We start from the raw sequence: 26,433 nt of genomic DNA, 5'->3' as shown, positions 1-26,433 counted from the left end.
CAGAGTATTTTTGCGTGCGTACCGGTCGTATAACATTATAAATAATTACAATTTTAATTTATTATTTAGAGTAAAATCAGATGTCAATAACAACTTTGTTTATTGGTAGAACAAAATATATATACATGTAGATATTTCAAATAGACTAAAATCAAATGAGTAAAAAAAATATTGTAATTATCAACATGAAACACGGCAACGAATAGAAACTTGTCTAGACTGTATAATTTAGCGCAACAGCTGTCATTATTATACGTAGTTTAGTTTTTTTTTGGCACAATGGACTTTGGCACAAAGTCGGTTTTGTTTTAGGAAACATTGTCTTGCCGAAATTAATTCACACGAATAATATCACATCGCAATTCGTTATTATTTTACGGAGCTCTTTACTTTATTTTTGCTGTGATGAACGAACCATGGGCCCGTTAAGGAGCCCATAGACTCACAAGCTTAATGCTGTCACTCACCTTGGGACATGATCTTGAAGTCTCAGTTGAAATGTACGGCTCTCCTTCTCCTTCAAATTAGAACGCATAACCTATTCTGCCTATTTGCTGCGCGGCAAATAGGCAGAATAGCATTGGCTCTGTGTGGGCTCCGAAGATGCCTTACCGCCTTAATTAATTACCTACGCAAATAATATTTTTTGCGGGTGTGATTTTTATTCAACGATGTTGCTCCTTCGTCGTAAACACACTTTTTCCCCACCTAAGCTGATGGTCTGAGAGATAATTTCAGCGTAGCCTTAACTAGTAAGTGAGTTCACGGGGCTCACGCGTCTTATCTCTTAGACCAGGGCCAGTAATGGTCTGCGAAGCCTGACCGAGTCTTATCAGATCGCCCACATCTTGGCCATTTGGCCAGCAGCAATCACTCTATCCCATTAATATCATAAAGTATACGAGAATCGTAATGGTTTTTATATCGATTTCGTGAATTAGTTACAGCGACATACTTTTTATGTTTATTTATTCTAATTGAATACAAGGTCACATTGAAGGCGAAGTGTTTATTCAAAACTACATTTGTTGCGCTGGCAGCATTTTTGACAAACACACATACGAGTTTTTGTCTATACCAAATCGAGTACCTAATGATAATTGAACAGATCGTTTTTCTGCTTGTACCAAAAAGTCCATGCTATTTACAGGGTATCTAGTAGTTCGATATAGTATCTATGGAGGGTATTTCTAAAGGGCAAAATCTCTGTGAATGAAAAAGTGTTCGCCAAAAAACAACCAATTCCGGGACCACCCTATCAAGTGATGTAGTATCCAAAATACCCCTATCAGTTTTTTTTTTAAACTCACCACACTCCGCTCTGTTTGCAACTGCGTCATTCATGTCATACTACCTGTTACGGTAGTGCTATTTTGGAGTGTTTTTAGATGTAATTTGCTACTTACAGCTGGACGCCTTTTCAATTTGCCCCCCAAATGAGACAGTTCCCATTATCTTTACCCTTCACACAAACAACTTATTAAGAAATATCCACTCAGAAACACCTTACATTACATAGTTGCGTAAGTACATATTATTGTAGCATTTCAAAGATTTGTACGTGCCTAATCTCAAACCCTAGTCTCACGAAAGACTAGTTTATAATTAATGAATTATGAATTGAAAACAATGATAGATTCAAGATTTTTCCTCAATTTTGCAGTAAACGGTATTTTAGTGTATTAAGCATGTATTAAATGACTACTTTTACCCATAGACGCACTCAGTGGGTTGTGATTCCGATTCGGTGGTAGATTCTACGGAGCGCTGCTCTTGCTAGGGCTCATCAATCATCATCATCATCAACAGCCCACAGTCGTTCACTGCTGGAAAAAGGCCTCTCCCAATTTACACCACTGACATGGTGTAAATTATAGCCCTAGCTAGTATAAGCAAATTCTCAGGTAGACCCCGTGAGCTCACCTACCTGTCCACGACTATGTGGAATAGCTCATTAGGCTGCTTACTCCTAAGTACTTATTAAACATCGTTTAAAGAAAGACAATCATAGATAGTACTCTGGTAACATGGAACGTACGATAAAACACGCAGAGAAGCGAAGTCCCTCCGTAGAACTAGAGTTCCAAACGATCCGTGAGAACGAAATTATTAATATTCGAACGACACTCTCCTCTATGGCGTCAGATGTAAGTAGCTGGTATAAATGCCTAGTATAAACCAAAACAATCAAAAAGCAAATAAGGTTTTATGTCAATAAAACTATAATTACATCCGAGACCCAATTAATTTGGTCGATTAAATGTTTTGTTGGTACATAGTTAACCATACTTTATTATATATTTTTTATATTTAGATGTCTTTTTATTAGATCGAAGTCTCATTGTATTATAAAGTGGCTGTCCCACGTTTCGATCCGGAACACATGACTGCATTGCGGCAGAATTGGGGAAGATGATGTGCCTATACATGCGGATTTAATGTATGGTACATCATTTTCACAGTTTCGCAAATTTAGTCACGACATACACGATTATTACACGATTTGACATGTGATGTCTAATTAGTTGTTAGATCTGCCCTAGACGAATCTTAATTTCGCTCGCCGTAGATCTCAATTAACAAATTCCTTAAATCATAGTAATGATATTGTTAGTAGGCAGCGGCTAGGCTATGCTCCTCGTATCTGGTGCACCATATACTTAGTCTGGCCATAAATACTGTTACAAAGGAAAACAAAAAAAATTCTATGACAAATAACATTTATTACTTTTACAGTGTGTTAGTTTAATAGATAAATATAAAACCATTTAAAGTATAAAAAGCTTATTCGAAGTGGTCACCATTGGCTGCAATACAGCCCTTTAAACGTTGGCCCGGGGCCAGTTATCAATAGAAGCACGCACTCTTTCCATGGGAAAAATTTTCACTGCCAATCGTACGGATTGTTTTAGGGACTCCAAATTATCATGGCGTTTAGAGCAAGCCGTACTCTCTAAAACTGACCATAAATCATAATCCAGCGGATTAAGATCGGGACTAGACGACGGCCAGTCTTCAGCTCTGATGAAGTCCGAAATGTCCGTTTCCAACCAAGACTGCGTAGACCGAGCTTTATGACCTGGCGCCGAGTCTTGCTGGAAGGACCATTCTTGATTATTGAACATGGTGTTGTTAAGGGGCTTCACTACCTTCTCAAGAATGGTATCTTGATACACTTGGGCCGATATTTTGATACCTTTTTCACAAAGTATGGCTCAGTCACTCCTTCATAGCTAATACCTCACCAAACCATCACTGAAGTCGGATAGTGCTCACGTTGCACTCTGTCGACTAATTGGGAAGCTTCCTTAGAGCTTTGAGCATAAATACGGTCATTTTGTTTGTTAAAATGTTGCTGAATTGTAAAAATTTTCTCATTCGAAAACAAAAATTTTCTATGACCTCCGTTGCGTACCGCTTCAGTAGTTGTTTCGATTTTACCACCCTATTCTCTTTTAAATTATCAGTTAAGAAATGACCAGTACGTCTCTTATAGGCTGCAAGTCCTAATTCATCTTTTAAAATACGTGACATGGTTCTAGGTGCTATCTTCATCTCCCGAGATAAAATCTTTTGCTTTCGGACAGGATCTCTTCGAATTCTTTCCCTTACTGCTTTGACCACCTTTTTCGTACGAACACTTCGTGGACGGCCAGATCTTTTTCTGTCACAAACAGAGGATGTCTCATTGCACCTATTAATAGCCCGGTACACAAACATTTTACTAATACCAAGCGTATGGAGAGTTTTAATAATTGCATTTGGCTCCATACCTAGTTTTTGTAATGCAATCACAGCGATTCGGTTCTCTTTATCACCCCACTCCATTTTAATATCGCAAAATATTGTACAATGTATTGGCGCCAAAATGAGAAAACTCAATGAGCAATCATATAAAAATGACAGATTCCAAATTCAAAAGTAATATTTTGTTTATTTTTAATTGTAACAGTATTTATGGCCAGACTACGTATGTACTAGCATGCCTAGTAGGGTGTTAAAAATTATTCCGCAAACTTTCCCCATAATTTACATGATAGTTTTTTAATTGTCTTCAACCGGTGTCATTAAAGTTATGGACGATTTGATTTTTGTATAAGAAAAATCGTCATGAATAAGTTCTTTGAAATTGACAATGTTATTATAATTTGTCTGTATCAATATAATAGTCATGTTGTACAGGAGTGAAATTAAGGCCCGATAATATACCGCATTATTATCATTTCATTGGCCACTGTTGTCGAGTAAACAGCATGTTTATTTAAGCTGTTATCAGCTAATTATTGTGAATGTCGTTACCGGCTTTTAACTGCTGTTGATATTAATATTTTTCATTAATCACATATTAATATCGGTAATTGAATTTCGCATATATTTTTTCAAATTAAATCATTGTTATATATGAGTCGACTATTATCAAAGCCGGCAATCTGACTTTTGGACAATGATTGGTAAATCAGAAAAACGAATTATTGACTTTGTATTCCATTGGCAGTCACAAAACTCTTCGAAACGACATCTTAGATAAATAACAGGTTAACTATTAACCTTTATTTAATGCAGGTTTTGGAACCGTATTCTTTGAAGGAGACGATTATATTCAAATAAATCTGTATTGACATATCAATAAAAATTTTTTGTCGAAATGCACAGATTGCCGCCTTTGACAATAGTCGACTCATATGGTGTATATATATAAACTGGTGGTAGGACCTCTTGTGAGTCCGCACGGGTAGGTACCACCACCCTACCTATTTCTGCCGTGAAGCAGTAATGCGTTTCGGTTTGAAGGGTGGGGCAGCCGTTGTAACTATACTGAGACCTTAGAACTCATATCTCAAGGTTGGGTGGCGGCAATTACGTTGTAAATGTCTATGGGCTCCGGTAACCACTTAAGACCAGGTGACATGTGAGCTCGTCCTGACATCTATGCAATAAAAAAAATATGTTATGTTATAAATTATTATCGTTTATCTGATAATCGCAACCGACGTCATATATATGATTTACAGACGATAAAACTTGAATGAAACTTGTGTTTTATATTCATATTATTAATTTCTGATGAACGAGTTCCAAACCAACTAGATTACCGAAGCCTATAGAAACTTAAACTTATCTTGAGGTCTAAACTTGTGATTTAAAAAAAAAAGATTTTTTTCTAGCGCACAATTCGCGTTAACCGTAATCAGTAAAGGTATATAAAAAGTTTGTTGTTTATGAACCTTAATGCATTAAATTAACTTTTATTTTTCTACCTTAGCTGATGGTCTAGACTCTAGAGAGACCATGTCAGCGTCGCCGGGCTAGGGTTTTACTCAAGCTCACTATCTACACTATATAATATTATAAAGCTAAAGAGTTTGTTTGTTTGAACGCGCTAATCTCAGGAACTACTGGTCCGATTTGAAAAATTCTTCCAGTGTTAGATAACCCATTTATTGAGGAAGGCTATATAGGCTATATAACATAACGGTAAGGCCAATACAATGGGAGTACCAATAAATAATGTTTCAAAATAGGGGTTTTAATAGCTCCTTAACATTGTATAATTCAAAAATATTTTCATATTCTACGTAAATGAAGTGGGGGTCAAATTTAGCGTTATACCAAAGTAAATATTCCACGCGGACGGAGTCGCGGGCAAAAGCTAGTAGCTTATAAAATATTCAATAAAGTATTAATTTATTTTCAAAGGCAAAAATGTATTAACAAAAAACCACGTGATAAATGATAGTATAATACAATAATCGTAGAAATAATTTTAGCTCGTTCTATGTAGGACAAGGCTTAAACGAGATAAGATAAAATAAAAGCATCTTTGTAATGAAAACTAGGAAATTATTTTGGTTGTAAACAGTAACGTACGCTTTTAAAATAAAGGTCAGTGCACTTGCTTACGTGCACTGCAGCCAAGTGCAGTCGTGTGATTTGCGACAAGTCATTACTGCGCGCCTCCCTATTATTCCCACATATGTACACTTGAAACTATAAAATATCGGAGAAATAAATTCGGTTAAAGATTAACGGACGGCATACTATTAAATACGACATAAAGTTGTGTGACTTTTCTCATTATAATCGCTGAAAAAAAGACACAGAGAAAGAGACAGAGCGAAGAGTGATAGAAAGAGAGAAAACACCAAAATTTATGGCACGGTGAAAACAATTGGTTCTGGCTTCTTTTTTTTTTTTTGTAATTCGTTCCGCGGCTTTAAAATTCAAACGCTGCCACCGAACGATAGTGAAATGAAATGAGAGAGCTCTTGAAAGTGAAATTCATTTAGCGGTGGCGTGATGTCAGTCATTTCACTCATGCCTTCGTAATAAACAAGTTTGTAACGCGTTCATACGCTGCGCGAAAAGCAAACTTCAGGACGTTCGTAATTTAAATATTTACTCTTTTTTTTTTTTTAAACATCATCGAATATAACTATTTTTGTGTTTGTGTATTTTCCATTATAAGTGTGTGTAATGTGAGTATGCCTCTATGAAATAATTTTTTTGAGACTGTGAAATTATAATAATTGGTTTGAACGTGATTATTTTTTATTAACGTGCTTACTTTTTATTCAGCTTGTTTGTTATATATTTTATATGTATTACGTGGCAAGATAACTTTAGTTACTTCCGCTATAGTATACAACGAAAGAAATAGATTATTAGATGCGTGTCATAAGATTGGCTTAAATATTTTTAGTCACTATTTTTGGTATTTAGCTGTTTGGAAATGGCATATTTTTCCTGAACTGCTTTATTTAAATTTGATGGTCTAATTAAAATATAAATAAGACAAACTTTCGGGAATGTACTATTCACAGTGCTTTTCACACAGTTTTATTTGTATTTTTCACCTTGTTCTCACCTTTGCTCAGCTGTAACTACGCAAGTGAGTTTTGTCTTTTTATTTTATGTTTTTCTTGATTTTATTTCATCTTTATTGCTCTTAATATTATCTAAACAATATCGACATTGACATTGACAATGACAATGTCTACTGACATTGGATTTATTGAAGTTTAAATAATATCTAAACGCTGAATTTGTTTCGTCGGTTCTTTTCTGAGCTGTTGTCCTTTTTGAAACCGATGTTATTGTGAAGCTGTTAAAATTTAATTCAACAATTATATGAGGCTGTCAGTGCAATAGTGGCATAACCCACAATTTTTTATGTATCTAATTTATTTTAAAATATAATAAATTTTGATGCAAAACCGGCCTATCCATAGTTTCACCCATAGATAACAGATAGGTTTGTAAAAATTATTTTTGCGCGTATTGTTTTTTTTGCCTACTCTAATTCAAATTCGTGAACATTCAAACCTCCATACGAACTATGGTAAGTTTAGGCCACTTTTGCGCTGACGGTCTCACATTAGGGCGACATTTAAGAAAAATTAAATTTCGTTTTAATTTGATGTTGGAAGCCCATATTATGTGCACACGATATATTTACAAACAAATTTTATCCGAAACTAGCTGACCCAGCAGACTTTGTAGTACCTCAATCGATAAATAAAGACCTAAACTTTGTATAAAATAAACTTAAAACAAACAAAAGGAATCCGTCCGACGGGGGACAAATCAAAGGAAAAACAAAATTGATATTTTTATTTAATTCCTAGCATTTTTATATTTATCTACCTTTTAAACCTTCTCTGGACTTCCATAAATAATTCAAGACCAAAATTAGTCAAATCGGTCCAGCCGTTCTCGAGTTTTAGCGAGACTAACGAACAGCAATTCATTTATATATTTACTAGCGACCCGCCCTCGCTTCGCTTCGGAAACTTTAATTTATTATTGATTTCTCCACTATTTGATGGATGTTATCATACATATAAACCTTCCTCTTCAATCACTCTATCTATTCAAAAAAAACGCATCAAAATCCGTTGCATAGTTGTAAAGATTTAAGCATACATAGGGACAGACAGATATAGGGACAGAGAAAGCGACTTTGTTTTATACTATGTAGTGATATAGATTGTGTTAAATATATCCAAGTTTAATGCTTGTGACATTCGCATATCACGGAATTATAAGGGCTTCGTTTTTCTCTTTTGCCCATCGAACCGTAAACTGCTCTCTTTGTGACCTAAATACGGGCTCGTAACACATCGCCTGTTCATTTTCCGCGCATCCGTGTGTGTGATTGCAACACACCGGTAGATCCCAATTTGTAGAGGGGTATGAAAAAAATTGGTTCGTTTCTGCAACACGCAAAATTCGTAGCCATTTTTAGTCCGGATTTTACATATAATTTAATTGATTATTTAGAAGTCGTCGTGGTCTAAAGGATAAGATGTCCGGTGCATTCGTGTTGAGCGATGCACCGGTGTTCGAATCCCAGGCGGGTACCAATATTTCTAATGAAATACGTACTCAACAAATGTTCACGATTGACTTCCACGGTGAAGGAATAACATCGTGTAATAAAAATCAAACCCGCAAAATTATAATTTGCGTAATTACTGGTGGTAGGACCTCTTGTGAGTCCGCGCGGGTACCACCGGTACCACCACCCTGCCTGTTTCTGCCGTAAAGCAGTAATGCGTTTTGGTTTGAAGGGTGGGGCAGCCGTTGTAACTATACTGAGACCTTAGAACTTATATCTCAAGGTGGGTGGCGCATTTACGTTGTAGATATCTATGGGCTCCCATAACCACTTACCACCAGGTGGGCTGTGAACTTGTCCACTCATCTAAGCAATACAAAAAAAAAGGAATAGACAGCTGATAATGACAATTCTGAGGTACCTGAACAAGACCCTGATTTTCGAGTCAATAGTTCAAAAGCAACACTACATGACCATTCCGATTCTTCGATTCTTGACAGAGTGCTATCAAGAGTAAATCGACTGAGAAGAAATTCAAAAACGCAACTCAGATATTACCTCTTAACAATATCGTTAATAATACAATTCGGGTATTATCTTCTCATATTGCGCTCGGGTAGCAAATCCTACCCCTCCCGGCTGAGCCATGACCCCACCTGTCCTGTTGAAAATTGAAGGCCTCAAGACCACAAGTAATCCTTCCTAAATATATATATAATCTATATCATTTAATAATATTTCGCGTGTAAATAATACCTTCATCTTATTGCCTAGTTTTTCTCAAAGTTGCATTTCAAACCACAACAAATACAGTATCAAATACAAATGTATGTATTTGCGCAATAACAATTTAGCTCTGTAGCGTCCCTATTTCGATTCTTTGATGGCCAGGAAACTGTAATAAGATTGATTATCGTCGTTTGGTATATCAATGTGATGGTCGTTTCTTGCATTCCAATTGACGCAGAAGCGTACTTAAAAATTGTTGGATACATTACTTTTAAGTTTGTAAGATAAATTAAGATGTCTGAAATTGCATTCATTGATTATTTTTCTTGCATTATCGTCTGATTCTAAGCCACTCAAAATTTGAAGTCTCATTTAAAAAATAATTGCTTAAAATCAATCCCAGCTACTAAGAAGCTTTGTCATTAATTACCATCACAGATTTTAAATTCTAAAAATAATATAGACAATATTCCCCTTACGCCTACACTTGTTTCAACGAAACAGGAAAATTAATTACCAACATTATAATGCAATATAAATATTATCACAAAGTTAGTTTCTAATAAGTAAAACATCCGGACTGTAATTTAGTGTACTTGCTTATTATCCATGTGCATAATTTCATTAAACAGATCTCTAGATTTATGAACTGCGTACCTGCTATCAGAATTTGAATCTATCTTATTAATAAAAACACTACGATATACCGTACACTCTAAATCACCAAATTTTCTACCGTTCGATCGTCGTTAACAGCTTTATCGCATTTCATTATGGGTTTTTTTAAAAGCCTCCATGACCTTTTCAGTGTTTTTTTTTCTAACTAATTTCTTTGAAGGGTGTAGCAGCCGTTGTAACTATACTGAGACCTTAGAACTTATGTCTCAAGCTGGGTGGCGCATTTACGTTGTAGATGTCTATGGGCTCCAGTAACCACTGAACACCAGGTGGGCTGTGAGCTCGTCCACACATTTGAGCAACTAAAAAAAAATTGTAGCCTAAGCGGCAGCAATGTTTAGAGACCTTAGAACTCATATCTCAAGGTGGGCGGCATTTACGTTGTAGATGTCTATGGGCTTCGGTAACCACTTAACATTACGTAGGACCGCGAGCTCGTCCAACCATATAAACAATAAAAAAAAAGCACTCGGACTGCAATGACCACTTTTATGCACAAAAATTTTAACTACAATCGTGTTATTTTGTTCAAAGCAATATCTATGCTAAAACGTTGTTGAGTTATAACCAGGAAATATGTTTGACGCTAGCATAAACCACGTGCACAGCTACTCGTAATTCTATGGCTAATGGCTTTTTAAATGAGTTCATGTTTGAAATCAACCGAAATCATGTTATTGCCTTTGACAGTGACGCGAAACAGGCAAATATCAAGCTTCAGATAAATTAATCTATTTTCTGAATCGTCCAGGTTTTAAGTTGGTCCGTATTTAGTTGGCTGACTCCATTTGTTTCGTGTTGGCCGCGGTGTTTGGAAGTATTCTTTAGGACGCACCCCGAGCAGCACCTTGTCGGTTTTATATTAAAAATTATTATAGAGAAACACTTAGGTAGCCTAATTTCAGAAGGGTTTTATGTTTCTGCTCATCCTCGCTTCGGTTTCCTCAGCGTTTAGGGTCGTGACCACCGCTTGGCAAAAAGAGTTCGCTGTGGATCGCTCGACGCCATTTATTCCTAACTACCGCCGAGTGTAGAGCATCGTGGAGAGTGTAGAGTGTAGAGCATTTGTGTGTTCTAGTTTAGACTAAAAATTTAGATGTATTCGTCTCAAATTTTCAATGCTCCCTTGAAGGGTTTTTGTATATTCCCTCCCCTGTTGATTAAACATCGAGTTCGGCAACTTCGTCTCTATCGTTTAATGAGTAATTGTTGAAACGTGTTGTTTTTTGTTATCAGCTCGCCCGTCTCGGGTATTACAAGCTGGCGGTCACTCCTCAACCTCAGGACAGCGAACAGCGCATGCGCAACGGCTTGCACGCTCCACACCCGAAGGAGATAAGGTGCGTATGATTTGTCGAGTACCTAACTAATTAATCGATAGTGAAGGTATTTAAGATTTTATTTGTTATTGGTTAGACGGGTAAATGAACTCACGATATACCAGGTGCTAAGTGACAGGAATGAGGGAAGGTAGTCGTACCGAATCGTGCGGGCTCACAAAACGCCCTAGCATTAATTAAGCATAAGCATTAGTCAATTATTTTTTTTGTGGGTTTGCTTTTTATTAAGCGATGTTATTCTACCACCGTCGGAATCATTCGGAGACATGTGTTGTACGTGTTTCATTCTACAGAGAAAGAACTAACAGTATTTTGAACTTTTGAATGGAACATATTATAATGTTTCACAGGGGACTTTTCTAGCATTTACTTTTGTCTGAAGTGAAGGAAGTATTTCGTGATCACGAAATGTTTATAATCGAAAGATCTCATTAAGAACCAAAGGAAATATGTAAATGAACCGTGCCAATTCTTTAAATCATGAAAAGCTAAGAAAATACATATCGACGCTTGAAAGGCAAACGGGACTAAGCGACAATGCGTGAACTTTACATTAGACTAATTTAAAGTTGAAATATCTGAAAAAAAATCTATTTTAACGGATCTAGCTGTAGGTTTGAAATGATTTTAATAGCCCTAGAAATATATATTTTTTGCGCATCGAATATGGTTATTGTCGCTTAGTCACGTTTGCCTTTCAAGCGTCGATATAATTATTTTGAGTTTATGCTAATCAATATCTTAAATCTTGAAGATATAGAAAATTTAGAATTGGTCACGATATTAATTACTTGAATTGTAGCAAAGATTATGACAAAACAGATTAATGGTTTCTATAGATCTATATTTGGCGAACGTTATTTGATCGATGTCAAGATCTTGGCGCTAGCACACCATAATTGCGTGGCGCGATTGGATTGCGAATTTCACATCCAAACAGTCTTGATCAAATTTTAATTTTGATACTAACAACATAGAGTGTAATTTTGATTTCGAAGGCAAAACCCTATCGTGTGAGAACATTTCCAACTCGCAAAAGATTGTAATTAAGTACTTAGTTTAAACTTTGCTTAGTCTCCGGTGATAAGGCATTATATCGAGAGGTGAAAGAAAGGCTATTTGGTTTAAGCGACATTTTGCAACTTATTTAAAAATATCATAGCAAAAATACTTCTTCAGCTATTTTAATCAAGTGATAGAAGTTCAATAAAAAAAAACAACGAACTGTTTATGCTAATACCAAATAAATGTCGCGTATTAAGGGAAACGTCGCTTAGACGTACCACCACCCTGCCTATTTCTGCCGTGAAGCAGTAATGCGTTTCGGCTTGAAGGGTGGGGCAGCCGTTGTAACTACACTGAGACCTTAGAACTTATATCTCAAGGTGGGTGGCGCATTTATGTTGTAGATGTCTATGGGCTCCAGTAACCATTTAACACCAGGTGGACTGTGAGCTCGTCCACCCACTTAAGAAGTAATTTAATTTAAAAAAAAACCGTTTCACCCCTCGATATGATCCCCACACTATTGCATTTGTATTTAAAGTGGAATTTGGACCGTTTTTTTAATTTTTGTTCCAATACAATAATAATTTTATACTGTCAACTCCAACCATGAAATCTCGCCTTATGGTACATTTGTAATATAAAATTTTTCGAATAAATACTCCTCGGTTTTCTCGGTCACAGTCGACTAATTTTGAAATGATTCTTTGGATTTTACCGTAAAGTGCTGTAAATTATGATAATTATTTATTATTATCTTTAAATAACAGGACCAAAACAAATTCCTCAATGGAGGCCGACAGTCTTGTGTTGTGGAGGCGGCCCCTCATCACATTGGAGTATTTCTTCAGAGAACTTTTTATATTAATCAACACAGGATTGCAGAGGTAAGTTGAATTATCTGTTCATACCTTAAACCAGGATCCAGTTGATATTAGAAGTTCATACTATTGTTATGATATGATAATAATGCTATTAATAAAAAAACGTTTATTGCAGTCAAGCGTTTAACTAAATAAACAAAAATAGAGTGTAAATAATACACATTATTTATGTATTAAAATAGTTGTTACGGTTTTTTGACTTTGTTAAATCCAAAAGCTATCATTCCAAGTTAAAAAAATTTTTATCCAAAGAAAAAAATATTATGTATGCATCTATACAAATAAATAAAATCGGAGTGTCTGTTTTTAATATTAAATAACCGCTTTTTAATAATGCATACACGGTACATACACCAAAAATGTATTTTTAATAATGTTCTGTCGGTTTGTCTGTCTGTTTGTTCCGGCTAACGGCTAGACCAATTTTGACGGGACTTTCACTGATAGGTAGCTGATAATATAAGGAGTAACTAAGGCTACTTTTTTAGACTAACATCGCCCTGCAGCGTTAACCGCGGTACGAAAATAACCGCGGGTAAAACCGCGGTGTTCAGCTAGTACCACATATATGTTCTAGGTTTTTGACCGATGAACCGTTTCTCCTGTATTGTATTTCGTTCGTTCTGCCAACCCTATTTGGTCTAAAATAATACAAATAGACACTTTTAGGCGAATGTATATAAAAAAAATGGCACTGTGTTTTTTTTAGATTGATTGCATACAGAGTACTGGCGTTAACAATAGCCGTGGCAATAATTGGTACTGCGATTTCGTATTATATCAGCGGCCCTCATCAGCAGTACGTGCATGTAAGTGATTTGAATACAAACGTTGGTACGATCTGTGACGTAAATGTACCTGCCGTGCTCGAAAAGGACACACCTAATACTGTATTCTGCAAAGTTCCCCACAATGCACTGGTGGTAGGACCTCTTGTGAGTCCGCGCGAGTAGGTACCACCGCCCTGCCTATTTCTGCCGTGAAGCAGTAATGCGTTTCGGTTTGAAGGGTGGGGCAGCCCCGCTGTAACTATACTTGAAACCTTAGTACTTATATCTCAAGGTGGGTGGCGCATTTACGTCGTAGATGTCTATGGTCTCCAGTAACCACTTAACACCAGGTGGGCTGTGAGCTCGTCCACCCATCTAAGCTATAAAAAATAAATAAATTAGGTCTAATATAATACTCTGTAATGTCACAATAGTTCATACTACAATATTCATCCCGGTAACCAGCAAAGAATTCGACGCGCAACCTAACCTATGCATCAGCCCGTTGAGTTTCTCACCGGATCTTCTCAGCGGGTCGCGATTCCGATCCGGTAGTAGATTAATTCGCGAAGCAGCTGCTCTTGAGTTGTTAAGTCTCCTTCGGAGGCACTTGGATAGCTGTTAGCTCATCCCACCCCTCTTAACTTAGCCTTTGCTCGCCCACCTGTCCTGGTGAAACTGGAAAAGCCACCGGGCCACCAGTAATCCGTCAATGATAAAAAAAAAGCTTCAATTTGTTATTCGATTCTGAACTTAAAATGAACAGTGCTAGGTTAAATTCATAATAGCCTCGTTTATAAGTTTCGCTGCTTGTCAGAAATAGAGCCTATCGAATTAAATATATAAATGTTTGCGTGCCTGTTTGTTCGTAATCTATAGACTGTTAGTCGATTGATTTGTAACACTTGATATTGACGCTTCATGAGACTTTATTGTTATATTATCATTTACGAGAAGTGGCGCGTGGTTACGGCTTTTCGGGTTTCACTAGTAATCGATAAAATATTTACTTGTTTCAGTTAGTTGTAGCCACTCTAGCCTGGTGGGGCTGGTGGGTAGTTCTAGGCGTTTGTAGTTCTGTGGGCCTCGGTACGGGCTTGCACACATTCCTATTGTATTTGGGGCCGCACATAGCGAGGGTTACACTCGCAGCGTATGAATGCGGAGGACTGAACTTTCCGGAGCCACCTTATCCTAATGAGTAAGTGTTCAAATTGATTGCAACGTTTATGTTACGCTAAAGATTTGCGAATTTAATGATAATTTTTGATGTAAAACATCTATAGCCGCACGTAAAACCGACTTCTGGCGTGGCGACGCATGCCGTGGCGACGCGTAGCCATGCGCAACCGACGCGTCGCCATGCGCAACCGACTGCGATTCTCTCTGTGTTTTACTTGAAAACAAATTATTTTTTCGTAATATTTTATTTTATCATTATGACATATTTAGTTCCTATCACAATCTGTTCTTTTCTGCATATTACTTTTACAAAATAATGTCCATGTTTCACATCTGCCAGGCGTCCCATGACGGCTCACATTTTTTTTTTACTGGTGGTAGGACCTCTTGTGAGTCCGCACGGGTAGGTACCACCACCCTGCCTATTTCTGCCGTGAAGCAGTAATGCGTTTCGGTTTGAAGGATGAGGCAGCCGTTGTAACTATACTGAGACCTTAGAACTCATGTCTCAAGGTGGGTGGCGCATTTACGTTGTAGATGTCTATGGGCTTCGGTAACCACTTAAAACTAGGTGGGATGTGACTGCAACTCATATTTTAACTTTCAGTATAATTTGTCCGGCTGAGGTCGATCCTAACTACGCGGTATCGATATGGAATATAATGGCGAAAGTTCGCGTCGAATCCATGATGTGGGGCATAGGCACCGCTCTAGGCGAACTGCCGCCGTACTTCATGGCGAGGGCCGCTAGACTCTCAGGGGCCGGGGTCGCCGAACTCAACACCGACGATGATTCGAGGACCGGAAGGTCAGTAGTACCATATCGCAACTAAAATCACTTTATATTCGAATTGGTGGGTAGTTTCTTTTTTTTGTGTTCGTTTTAGGGCATGGAACTGCACAGAACACTTTTTATATCGATTGATTAAATTGAATATGCAATTTCGAAAAGAACACATCTCTGAAAATGTAAAATGTTCAGGAAATGAAAAAAACTGATTATTTTGTAAAGCAGTGTAAAATTTAAAATATTAACTTTTGAGATGTATTTCAATGTTAATTAGGAATTGAAAATTACTGGAATTGTGATAAAATCGGTATAGGTAAGCCTCAAAACTACATGTATATGAAGAAACGTATTTGACAAAATATGCGACATGTGCCTTTTTCGAAATTAATATTCTTTTTTTTTTTTTTACTTTAACACCTGCGATCAGTCGCTAAGACTATAATCAGGTGAGTTGCGAGAGGTTATGATTTGGAGGGGCAGAGCCAATTCTCCCTCTCGTCTTAGTAGAGTAGCGTTGTAGATTGTTTAATTAAATGTATTTTTTATTTAACGAATAAATAAAATTTTTGGCCTTACGTTTATATGAATTACAATGTGAAATGTTCTATTGGAAACTTGTGTCTCTACAACTGATATACACAAAATTAAATTAACACGCTTTGTTAATAGTATTAACTAAATTTCTGTTACCCAAATTTCAGATTTATTATCATATCCAACAATAATCATACATACAAGTAAAATTTATAAAAAAAGATGTGTGGTGTCGTGGCATACCGGATAGGAATGAAGTTCCTTATTATAAAAATATTAATTTTAAGTTCTATTCGAGGTATAAAGATAATAAAACTAGAGGTTTCGCAACAATCCACGGTCATTCGGTAACGTGCAACTTATTGTGGAACACTTCATTCACGGCTGTTTGTATTAGAGTTAGTGTATTACGTAAACGAACGCTCTGAGATCGTGGTCAATGAATGATAAAATATGTTCTTTTTTGTAAAGTTAAATCGTACAGTGTGTGCATTACTAATTTGTACGTTTTTACTAAGTTAAGTCGTACACTGTGTGGATTACTAATAAAAATCTTACGTTACGGACGTTTTTTCCCGGTTATGTTACTCCCCCGCATCGTCCCATAAGGAACTTCGTTCCAAAAAAAGCGTAAAAATGCCGTGCAATATACACATTATGGTTTCTATTTTCAGGGCTAAAATAATGGTGCAGAAATTAGTGCAGCGCGTAGGCTTTGCTGGTATATTGGCTTGCGCTTCGGTGCCTAACCCTCTCTTCGATTTGGCCGGCCTGACCTGCGGACACTTCTTGGTGCCGTTTTGGACGTTCTTCGGAGCGACGGTCATCGGGAAAGCGGTCATAAAGATGCACCTGCAGAAAATGTTCGTCATTATCGCGTTCAACGAGACTTTGGTTGGGTGTGTATGATATTATCTATGCAACTTAAATAAAATAAAATAAATAAAATAAAAATAAAATTTAATGATAAAGTTTGAAGTCGTCGTGGCCCAAAGGATAAGACGTCCGGTGCATTCGTATCTAGCGATGCACTGGTGCTCGAATCCCGCAGACGGGTACCAATTTTTCTAATGAAATACGTACTGTACAAATGTTCACGATTGACTTCCACGGTGAAGGAATAACATCGTGTAATAAAAATCAAACCAGCAAATTATAATTTGCGTAATTACTGGCGGTAGGACCTCTTGTGAGTGCCTATTTCTGCCCTGAAGCAGTAATGCATTTCGGTTTGAAGGGTGGGGCAGCCGTTGTAACTGTACTGAGATTTTAGAACTTCTATCTCAAGGTGGGTGGTGCATTTACGTTGTAGATGTCTATGGGCTCCAGTAACCACTTAACACCAGGTGGGCTGTGAGCTCGTCCATCCATCTAAGCAATAAAAATAATAATAATAATAATCGTCTTACCTTCCTCAGGCAAGCGTTGTCGTGGGTCGAAAAAATACCGTACATCGGTCCGAAACTAGAGGCCCCGCTTTTGGAATTCTTGAGGAACCAGAAAGCGCGTCTTCACAAGAACGATTCCACGCAGATACCAGAAAATCAGGGTTCGGTGTTATCGAACATTCTAGAAAAGTTCGTTCTGGCGATGGTCGTTTACTTTATTGTGTCGATTGTGAACGCTCTGGCCCAGAACTACAGTAAGAGGGTCGGTAAGAAGAAGAGCAAGAAAAGAGAATAGGGATTGAAAATGCCGGGCGACGTCAACGGACTTGGTAAGAGAAACTTGTAACTATACTTGAGACCTTAGAACTTATATATCAAGGTGGGTGGCGCATTTACGTTGTGGATGTCTATGGGCTCCAGTAACCACTTAACACCAGGTGTGCTGTGAGCTCGTACACCCATCTAAGCAATAAAAAAAATACATTTATTATTTTCAAGAATATGTGAGTCGTCTATTATCAAAGGTGGCAATCTGTGCATTTGGACAAAAAAATGTTATTGATATGTCAATACAGATTGATTTGAATATAATCGTCTCCTCCAAAGAATACGGTTCAAAACCTGCATTAAATAAAGGTTAATACATAACCTGTTATTTATCTAAGATGTCGTTCAGAAGAGTTTTGTGACTGCCAATGGAATACAAAGTCAATAATTCGTTTTTCTGATTTACCAATAATTGTCCAAAAGTCACATTGCCGGCTTTGATAATAGTCGACTCATGTTATGGTTGTTAACGAGCAACCAAAATAGACTAATATCAGGTGGCCTCTTGTATAATTCAACGGCAAATAAAACACTGAAACAGGTACACGTTATGCCGATCTTATATTGTTGAAAAAAAAGCAGACAAGAAGTCGATTAGAAATATAAGTTACTAGCTGTATCCGTCCGCTTCGCTGGGCATTTAAAATTAACATTATTATTTCTCATACAAAAATTCTCACCATTAACACCCTCGCAACTGGTGTAGGGAGTCCAACGCTCATATAAATATTAGCCTATCCATTAAGGTACATGTATTTTCTACATGGATACCAAGTTACAAGTCAATCGGATGCACGGTTCAGTAGTTAAAATCCGTAAAAACCACTGTAGATTTATATATTAGTGTAGATTCGTGATATAAGATTTGATTGTTTTTTTTTCAGCTCGGCATAGACAAAAGAAAGGGAGATCGCATCGACGCCGGTAGTACACGTCCGTGCTTAGTGCAACGGCCGCGGTGAAAGTTAAACTATTACTCTATGTTCAAGACCATAGACACTCATGGCGTGGCGTTGTGGCGTTATGACACGAACTTTGACATTTAGTGACGACGACGAGTGTTGTTAATACTGTTATATGGAGGGTAGAACTAAGAAGCGCCATCTTGTTAAAGAGATAATTTGAAAAAGTGTTCAACTGTAAACAGCGAGTTATTGTTTTGAAGACTCAAAGGAATAGTACTATAGTAGAATTATTTTGTCCGTGCATTTCGGGTCATAAAACATAGCCCGGCTAGGGCGGTGAGCATGTTGCGCGGGCGCAACGTCATTATCTATAAAAACAAATGAGTCATCGAAGGCAGGTACACAGCGGCGGGGCGGTATACGAAGGGTAGTGAGACATTGTTATATTATTATTTTTATTTTTAAGAGATTTTATGACCTGGTAACTGAGACCTTTAAGTCATGTCTTATTTTAATTTATATTCATATTTGCATGAAAAATGATATTATGGAGTGAAATGAAATGAAGATGATTAATTTGAGACACTAATCAACTGGGATGAAATTAAATGAAATGAATCGAGATGATATGGGATGAAATATAATCTCAGTAAAATGGTGGTCATTTACTAAGATTTTTTCAGTGGACTTTTTGGAGGATCCTGAGAAGTTACGTCCAGTTTTACCACATTTGTGCACTTTTGCAGATATTAAACAGTTAATAAACCACCATTATTACACATTTAAACCCGAAGAAACACTAAATAGACAAAATAAAACAAATCACACAACTTCACTCCTCGCGTTCCCGCCAAAAAGTCCATTGTTATATTATGAATCATTTGTTGTACCTACCTGCAAATTATAGTACATATGTCGAAGAGAAATGAGATTTTGTGCATTCGCTCAGAATTTCTTTAGTGACACAAAGGGCAAGTTACAAAGTGTTAATTTCTGCCGTTCTCGTTAACTTCCTGCGGAGATATGTGGTGTAAGAGTTCGATTAGTGATTTTTTCTTTCATTTTTATCACTAACCCACAAAATGACAAAACTAAATACACTATCGATAACGCTTATCGACAACAATAATGCGCATCACTATGCCCGTTCATAAGGCTCGTGAGTGGAAGAGAGAGCGATATACTCGCTTCACCGCTCAGATTATTTATGACCCAAACTGCACGGACAAAATAATTCTACTATAGTGTAGGAAATGGAAATTATATGAATATAGCAGTTTTAAATGGAGTGAAGTGTGCTGGATTGAAGCGAAGTTTACTGTTTTGAAAATCCTTTCACTTGCTACTTTGGCGCCACCTTTATTGTCTCCCTTTCAACTGACACTTTTTAATACACTGAAATGAGATGAGTGATCATTACTTCTATCCTCCATGTACTGTTTGTTTAAGTAACTGTACTTGTCAGTGTTACCAACTAACATTTAGCTCTTAATAGTTAGTTAATGTTGCCATGTCAACAAATACTAAGGATAGGTTTCTATCTATTATCAATACTTATATATAACCAGCATATTGTAAAGTAACAAATATATACATTATCTAATGTAGTAATAATATAATATCAAGAAAGTAATAGTAAGCAATATTGCAAGGTGCTTCTTTAGTATTTGCGTATTCTGTGTGAACTAAATAAATATACACATACAATCTCAAACACTACAAAATCAATACAATTTTACTATGATGTAAAAAATTCAGTGTGTTTTTTTAATGAGATTTTGGAACAAGTAACACATTACCGAATGCTTAAATGTTTGGTTATTATTAAAATTAACACTATGTAATGTAAAAAATATCAATATCTGGTTAACTTTACTTACTTTTTTTTTAATAGTATGTAAAATATTGATTAACATTAAAAAAACGTAATAAAACAGCTAATGTCCGACAGATTATTGTCTTGCCTGTACAAAACGAAAGTTTGTAAATAGATTGTAATTAGGTATTTATAGTGTTAAAATTGGCATAGAGTAAATATAACTTTCACTTGGCATATTATGTGATGTGTATCCGAACTGCCGATATAAAGTTGAAGCTATCAATTAAAATACAAATATTGTCCAAAAATAAAAGATTAAATTAGTTAATAAATCCCATAAAAATTTAGTGTAATAGAACTGTTTGAAACAGCAAAAGCACACCAGACATTAAGACAGAAAGTGTATTCACTTCGATAAGCTGTGCACGAATTTGGTGACTTCCAATAATTTAATAAACATTAAATTAGGGAAATTAAGTGCGATAAATTAAAAGAAAATATGCATTAGTATTTATTATATTTGCCAGCATATTAAGCCGTATTTGAATTTTTCATATTTGTGGTATGAATCTATACATAATGTATAATTTACAATATATAAACAGTAGAACCCGGTGTGTCTGTACATTGAAGAAAAGAAAGAGGGTAACTAAAAAACAGTTGAATATCAACCAATGGTTTCCAGAATTCAATCCTGTGTGTCTCTGTTTGTTTGCATATGTACATATATCTTTCAAACTACGCATTTTCATGTAGTTTTCATAGATAAACAGTAGCTAATTTGAAGCATAACATATGCTTCGTGTAATTAGAATGAGGTTGCAAAAAAGTTACCGTCGTGATCAACCTTACAGTTTGTAATGTAGCGAAAATTGTAGTTAATTAAGTGCAGTAGAAATTTGAATTAATAGTAGTTAAAATTGTAATTTTTAAGAAACGACTTCGGAGGTTGCTGGATGGGATTTTAAATGAGTAAAGTAGTTTAGAAGTAAATAGTTGAATGCCCAATTGTTTTTTCTTGAAATAGTAAACATTGCTAATGTTCTGCAGTGTTGGCTTTTCAATTGACATATTTCAAATAGTTGTGAATATTTGTTAATATAACAATTTTATTTGTCACAACACTTACGTTGCGTGGTTCTTCAAAGATGAAGAAGATACATAAAATATAATAAATAAAAATTAATACAATAAAATGAATTAATTCTTGTCATAAATTCACACAGACAACTGTACGGTGCTATTCTTAATTTTACATGTCTAGATTTTAGCAGTAAAATTAATTATCAGTTTTAACTTTAAATTTTAAATGGATGCAGAAATTGTGCTATTGAATCCCCAACCACGCTTCGCTGCAGTTGTTTAGTGACAACTGCACTGTGAGAAAGATTTATATGGCACATGTAACCTTTTTTTTTTTATAACAACTAAGAGGCAAACGAGCAAGACGGGTCACCTGATGGTAAGTGATTCACCGCCGCCCACGGTCACCAGCGTTTACGCCAGTGCGTTGCCTACCCTTCAACTTTCATGCTAAATCGGAATCCTATCATAAAGCACCCACAATAATTGTACAAAATTCAGTGTAATCAAATTGTCATTTGTCAAAATCAACGAGACTTTTTTCGTGGTGACAGTTCACTGCTTTAGCCCTTTGTTTGTTTTAAATAAATTGTTGCAATATCACAAATAAATTTTCATAGATTATAAATTATGAACCGTGAAATGACCCGAAGAAAGTATCCATTAAGTGAAACGAAGTTAGTCTCTTACAGAACTGCATTTTAGAAACCATTGTGTTTTTTTTATATGCCCATTTTGTATTTAGTGTTGTCAAATTATTCGGTTTAAATCATAGACCTATATAGTAGGGACACGACATATTGTTCTATACGTACAATTGCTTATATAAATAGCACCCATTTTGAAGGCACATACATAAACATATATCTATCTCGCTCTTACTCAGCACTTTAACTCGCAGGAAAACAATATAACAGTATTTCAGTGCGTACATAAAATGAAACATGAATATACGTAAATGTCTCCGTCTCCGTCTAATGAGGCCGAAAATCCGCCATGTTTAGCGCGCCAAATGTCATTGTCACGTCAGTTCGACCGTCTGTTTTGGGTTGTACATTATTTATTGACTTTGATATCGATTTAATATGATTGCTTATATAAAATTTCTTATTTTATCATGCTTAAAACATACAAAAATAATAATTAAAACATATTTTATAGGATCTCAAGAAATTCGTCGGAACTATTTAAATAAAATAGTTTTATAACACTATTGTCAACTCGTTAAATATTTATTAATTAAGTGATTTTAGAGAGGAAGTCACAAGGAATGACGTTTGTAATTTTATTAACGAATAAATGTTCTGTAGGTGTTTTTTTTTATCAGGCGGTCCCTTGATAAGTTTAAAATTTGAATCACTCTCAAGTGAGAGTGATTCAAATGGTGCGGCGTACCTTCCTTGAGGTGCGCTGCGGTAATGTGTTACGGACTTTAGAGTCAGCAAAACAATTAAAATAGATTGTAATAGTCTAAGAAAAACACGTACTCAAAATACGATAACATTCAGCATGCTAGAAATGGGCAGATGGCACTGTACTACGCCATATCTTTATGTTTTGCGGCAAACGACAACTTTATAAAATCAGTGTAGCAAATTTTAAAAATCGTCATATCGTTTACTTGGCAAATTTGAAGCACGAACTCGTCTTAGATTTCACATAATATCTAAATCACATCATCTTTGCACATAACAATATACTTACTTCCTATTAAGTATAAATTCTACAAATACATTCACTCAACAATATTTAAAATAAAATGAGCCAAGAACGTTTATCGATAAAACCTACTAACATTATAATCTTCTGGGCAGCACTAAAACCGCCATGTTTTGTGGCCAGATGACGTCACAGTGTCACGAATTTTTTGTTGACGTTTCATTTCCATAGGTTTCCTACTTCAGTGGTTTAAATCGTCAAGTGACATTTAAAAAGTGAGTTATGTCAGAATGTTGACTACTAAAATGAATTTATAAAAGAAAGACATTAATATATACATATTATTTTAGACGTTAGAACTGTTAGTTTTTTTTAATTATAATAAATGAAGTATCTATTTTTAACTCCAGTATTTAATTATGGTATGTGCGTGGTGATCGTTTTAAATATACATTTTTAATTTGATCATACGCTTTTCAGACCAATAATGAAGCATTGTTCTCGGGAAATTAAGTTTATTTAAAAAAGTTCATTGTGATATGGACACTAAAGGAATAACTTTAAAAAATTAACAATACACACATAGACAATTAAAATAAGGAATGTAGTAAAACCATAAAGGAATAACTTTAAAAAATTTACAATACACACAGACAATTAAAATAAGGAATGTAGTAAAACCATCATTTGTTATTGGATAAGTAATGTGGCTGTGCTATAGTTAACAGCAATTAATATACATAATATAAGTATGTCAAGAAACCTGAAAAAATTATATTCTAATTTTATTATTAAAGGAAAGAATTTTATTATTTTTATTAGATTCGATTTTTTCATTATCTATCTATATATTTGAGAAATACTTGGCTAGTCAAAATATACGAAAAGTTATTTATAAAAGTTGGGTAATATAATAGTAATTTTTTAAATGTTAATGTGTTGCCACTTAATTTCACAGATGTGTGTATACATTTTGTTAAGAAATAATAATACATTCCGCATCATTTATATCGTGAGACGATATTATATAAACATATTTTAGACTTTCCAGTTACCTAGAGAGCTAGACGTTTGACTAGTGACCAGATTAATGGGCAGAAAAAAGTTTTCACGTGTGAGTTTCTTAGTCAGATAAAGTTTTCTTAATAATTAAAAGATTGTGTTTTGTGGCTAGGTTATTTTAAAATTAAAAAAATCATAAGTAATATAGACTATATTTGAGAACGTAGCTAACTTTAAAATTCAAATTTTCAAATTTCACTTTTGAGGTTCACAATGTTGTTGGTAAATGAACATACACCACCCCGTATTTTTTACTTTACGCAGACACCTTAAGATGGCTGCTTCACACTTCACGTGAGAATCACAACGTTTAGGCGGGCTTTTGAATCGACCTAAAACCCCGTGAAATTGCTTATTATTTCTCACGTGAATGTGGAACTGTCTCGAATAGAACTATATTGCAATGTTTTCACGTAGGTATTTGAAACTTAGCAATAATTTTGGATGATAATCCATTCTATTTATTGATGTATATTTTGCAAAAGATTGCTTAAAATGTTTTATTTAGATTATAATTCTTAATTAGATATAAAAGTCTTCGAGTGGTACATTTAGTACAAATTACTGCTTAAAATAATGTTTAGTAAGTTTGAGGTTTCGGAATGAGAAACATTAAATCAATGTTAATGGAATTGTGTAATCATTTCTTCCTTAAACGGGGCCATGGAGCCAATCCGGATGGCTTGATTTTGATGGTAATCGAAATCCATAGTAACAACTGTCTCTGAAAAGAAACTGTTTTTTACCATTTGGCTACGGAACCTTAAATATATTATTGTGGTCTAGTGATTTTGCTATTGTATGCACGATTAGGTGTACCAGATAACTTTTACATGGTCTGTTCATTCACGCGATCCGCACTAATTTAAAACCCCTTAAAGTCATTCCCGTTTTTGGAGGATAGCCGTCGGAGCACCGTGCTTCGTCAGGAACGTGATCGTCATGACGATCTGGAGTTGGACTCCATCAGAAAGTACATTCAGTCGGAATCAGTGCGCCATTTGAAAAAAGCGGCGCGGCAAGACACCCCGAAAATCCTCTTATCGTGGCCGCCGGTAACTACATACCCGATATTGCGGACCAATTGGTAAACAGTCGCCGTCGCCCTAAACACGTTGGATTCTCCCGATCCACTATTGGTGCTTTAGCTGGAATAGCCTCTTAGCGAATAGTTAGGGAAAAAAAGGAACCCGTCGCTTGCGATGAAGGGTTCTAAAATAGATCGACTCTGATAAAAGGCCCTGTTTCGATTTTGTCCATAGTTAATACACTTCATATTTAAATTTTGTTCAAGGCTGTTATTTCGTCCTTCTCCACTCCTATTTGCTGTCGCCCTGTCGCCGCTGACCCAGTTAGTCTTATTCCCCGAGGACGCGACCGCTTACTATTCGATTAGAAAAAATACAAGCAATCGCGAGGAAACAGCAAAGCGCAGCTGTTACTTTATGACAACAGTTCCGAAAACGGCGCTTATACATCAATCAATCCAGCGAAAAGCACAGCGGTGCTATTTCAAAGGGGAAATTCCCCACGTGTTTCCTCCCGGATTAGGAAGAGTACCTGGGAGTCACCCTTGATGCAGCCATGACATTCCATCCGCATATAAAAACAGTCCGCGACCGCGCCGCTTTTATCCTCGCAGACTCTACTCCATGACCTGTAAGGGGAGTAAAATGTCCCTTCGGAACAAGGTGATACATTACAAAACTTACATAAGGCCCGTGTTCGCTCACACGGCCCACACACACGTAGCACCCTCCAATCCCTACAATCCCGTTTTTGCAAGTTAGCCGTTGGGTTTCCGTGGTTCGTGAGGAACGTCGACTTACACAACGACCTGGCCTCGAATCGATATGAAAACACATGAAGTCACCGTCGGAAGATTACTTCAATACGGCAATGCGACATGATAATCGTTGCCGCCGCTGACTACTCCCCGA

General features: G+C 36.1%; 1 protein-coding gene and 1 long non-coding RNA gene across 4 annotated transcripts in view; one reads left to right on the top strand and one right to left on the bottom strand.

Annotated features, from left to right (window-relative positions):
• Positions 1 to 25,125, top strand: part of Tango5 (Transport and Golgi organization 5) — a 27,570-nt gene extending 2,445 nt beyond the window's left edge. For 2 of the 3 annotated variants that reach the window (XM_028179528.2, XM_028179526.2), the window contains 8 exons: positions 10,982 to 11,085; positions 12,861 to 12,977; positions 13,684 to 13,783; positions 14,764 to 14,945; positions 15,534 to 15,734; positions 16,925 to 17,149; positions 17,669 to 17,967; positions 18,850 to 25,125. In XM_028179528.2, coding sequence (XP_028035329.1) covers positions 11,045 to 11,085; positions 12,861 to 12,977; positions 13,684 to 13,783; positions 14,764 to 14,945; positions 15,534 to 15,734; positions 16,925 to 17,149; positions 17,669 to 17,933 — 1,131 coding nt within the window. In that variant the 5' untranslated portion in view covers positions 10,982 to 11,044 and the 3' untranslated portion in view covers positions 17,934 to 17,967; positions 18,850 to 25,125. Of the gene's footprint in view, positions 1 to 5,901; positions 6,477 to 10,981; positions 11,086 to 12,860; positions 12,978 to 13,683; positions 13,784 to 14,763; positions 14,946 to 15,533; positions 15,735 to 16,924; positions 17,150 to 17,668; positions 17,968 to 18,849 lie in introns of those variants that run through there. The other variant, XM_089733998.1, reaches the window with a different exon arrangement.
• Positions 23,930 to 26,433, bottom strand: LOC149501294 (uncharacterized). Its single transcript, XR_016324406.1, has 2 exons — positions 26,206 to 26,433; positions 23,930 to 25,217 (listed from the first exon to the last, which is right to left on the bottom strand). It is a non-coding gene; the product is annotated as an uncharacterized LOC149501294 (long non-coding RNA).

The sequence above is a fragment of the Bombyx mandarina genome, chromosome 16, assembly GCF_030267445.1.
Source record: "Bombyx mandarina strain Sakado chromosome 16, ASM3026744v2".
In the NCBI taxonomy this organism is placed as follows: Eukaryota; Metazoa; Arthropoda; class Insecta; order Lepidoptera; family Bombycidae; genus Bombyx; species Bombyx mandarina.
Note: the sequence above shows the minus strand (reverse complement) of the source record. Positions and strands in the feature narration are given on the sequence as shown.